This window comes from Aphanomyces invadans, assembly GCF_000520115.1.
Source record: "Aphanomyces invadans strain NJM9701 unplaced genomic scaffold supercont1.10, whole genome shotgun sequence".
In the NCBI taxonomy this organism is placed as follows: Eukaryota; Oomycota; class Saprolegniomycetes; order Saprolegniales; family Verrucalvaceae; genus Aphanomyces; species Aphanomyces invadans.
The window spans coordinates 313,351-314,020 of record NW_008580155.1 but is presented as its reverse complement, the minus strand read 5'-3'; the positions used below and the strand labels follow the sequence as shown (position 1 = coordinate 314,020).

The following is a 670-nucleotide window of genomic DNA, read 5'->3' as shown; positions in this document are numbered from 1 at the left end:
CACAACACCACGTATGTTCCCAGTCCTGCGTGTGTGCATGTTGATTTTCAATTGTGCGACTCTAGGAATCCACCGAGCGCTTACACTTTCGACAACACCATCCCGCAGCGCGCTCTTGGCCTGGCGTGCCGACGTGTCGGCGGCGGGACACGACCTCGGACTCTACACCGACTTCAATTGCCCCGGCGCCTCTTCGCTAATACGTCGGCAGCCCCGTGCTCGGCCATCGAAGACAACGAAGACAACGTCGACTACCGCGGCAACGACCTCGGTAACACTCGCCAGGCATCTGCCGAAGGCTGTTGCCAAGACTGCACCAACAAGCCTGGGTGCCAAGTCTTCACGTGGACCAACTACGAAAACTTGCTGGCGTCCCCTGGCGCCAAGTCGGGGTTGATTCAAGCGCCTCCCACGCCTGGGCCCAGGCGTACCAGTGACCACCGCGTCGACATACCCAACTCGTGCGCCGACCACAATGACCGCCGCGCCGACAACGACGACGAATGCACCCAAGACCACGACTGCCGCACCTATCACAACAACTCCATCGTTCCCCACTCGCGCGCCGTCGACTACTACCACGGATGCTCCGACGACGACGACTCCATCGGACACGGCAACCACCACAGATGCGCGCCTTCGACTGATTCCATGCCCTCCCAACTGCAAA

The 670-nt window shown here is 60.7% G+C and overlaps 1 protein-coding gene across 1 annotated transcript; it reads left to right on the top strand.

Annotated features, from left to right (window-relative positions):
* Positions 1 to 13: 13 nt before the first annotated feature.
* Positions 14 to 647, top strand: H310_05747 (hypothetical protein; the record flags this gene model as incomplete). The annotated part of the gene is made up of 3 exons (XM_008870562.1): positions 14 to 53; positions 212 to 567; positions 630 to 647. 3 exons carry the CDS (start codon positions 14 to 16, stop codon positions 645 to 647), a joined length of 414 nt encoding a protein of 137 aa, XP_008868784.1.
* Between the last annotated feature and the right edge of the window lie 23 nt (positions 648 to 670).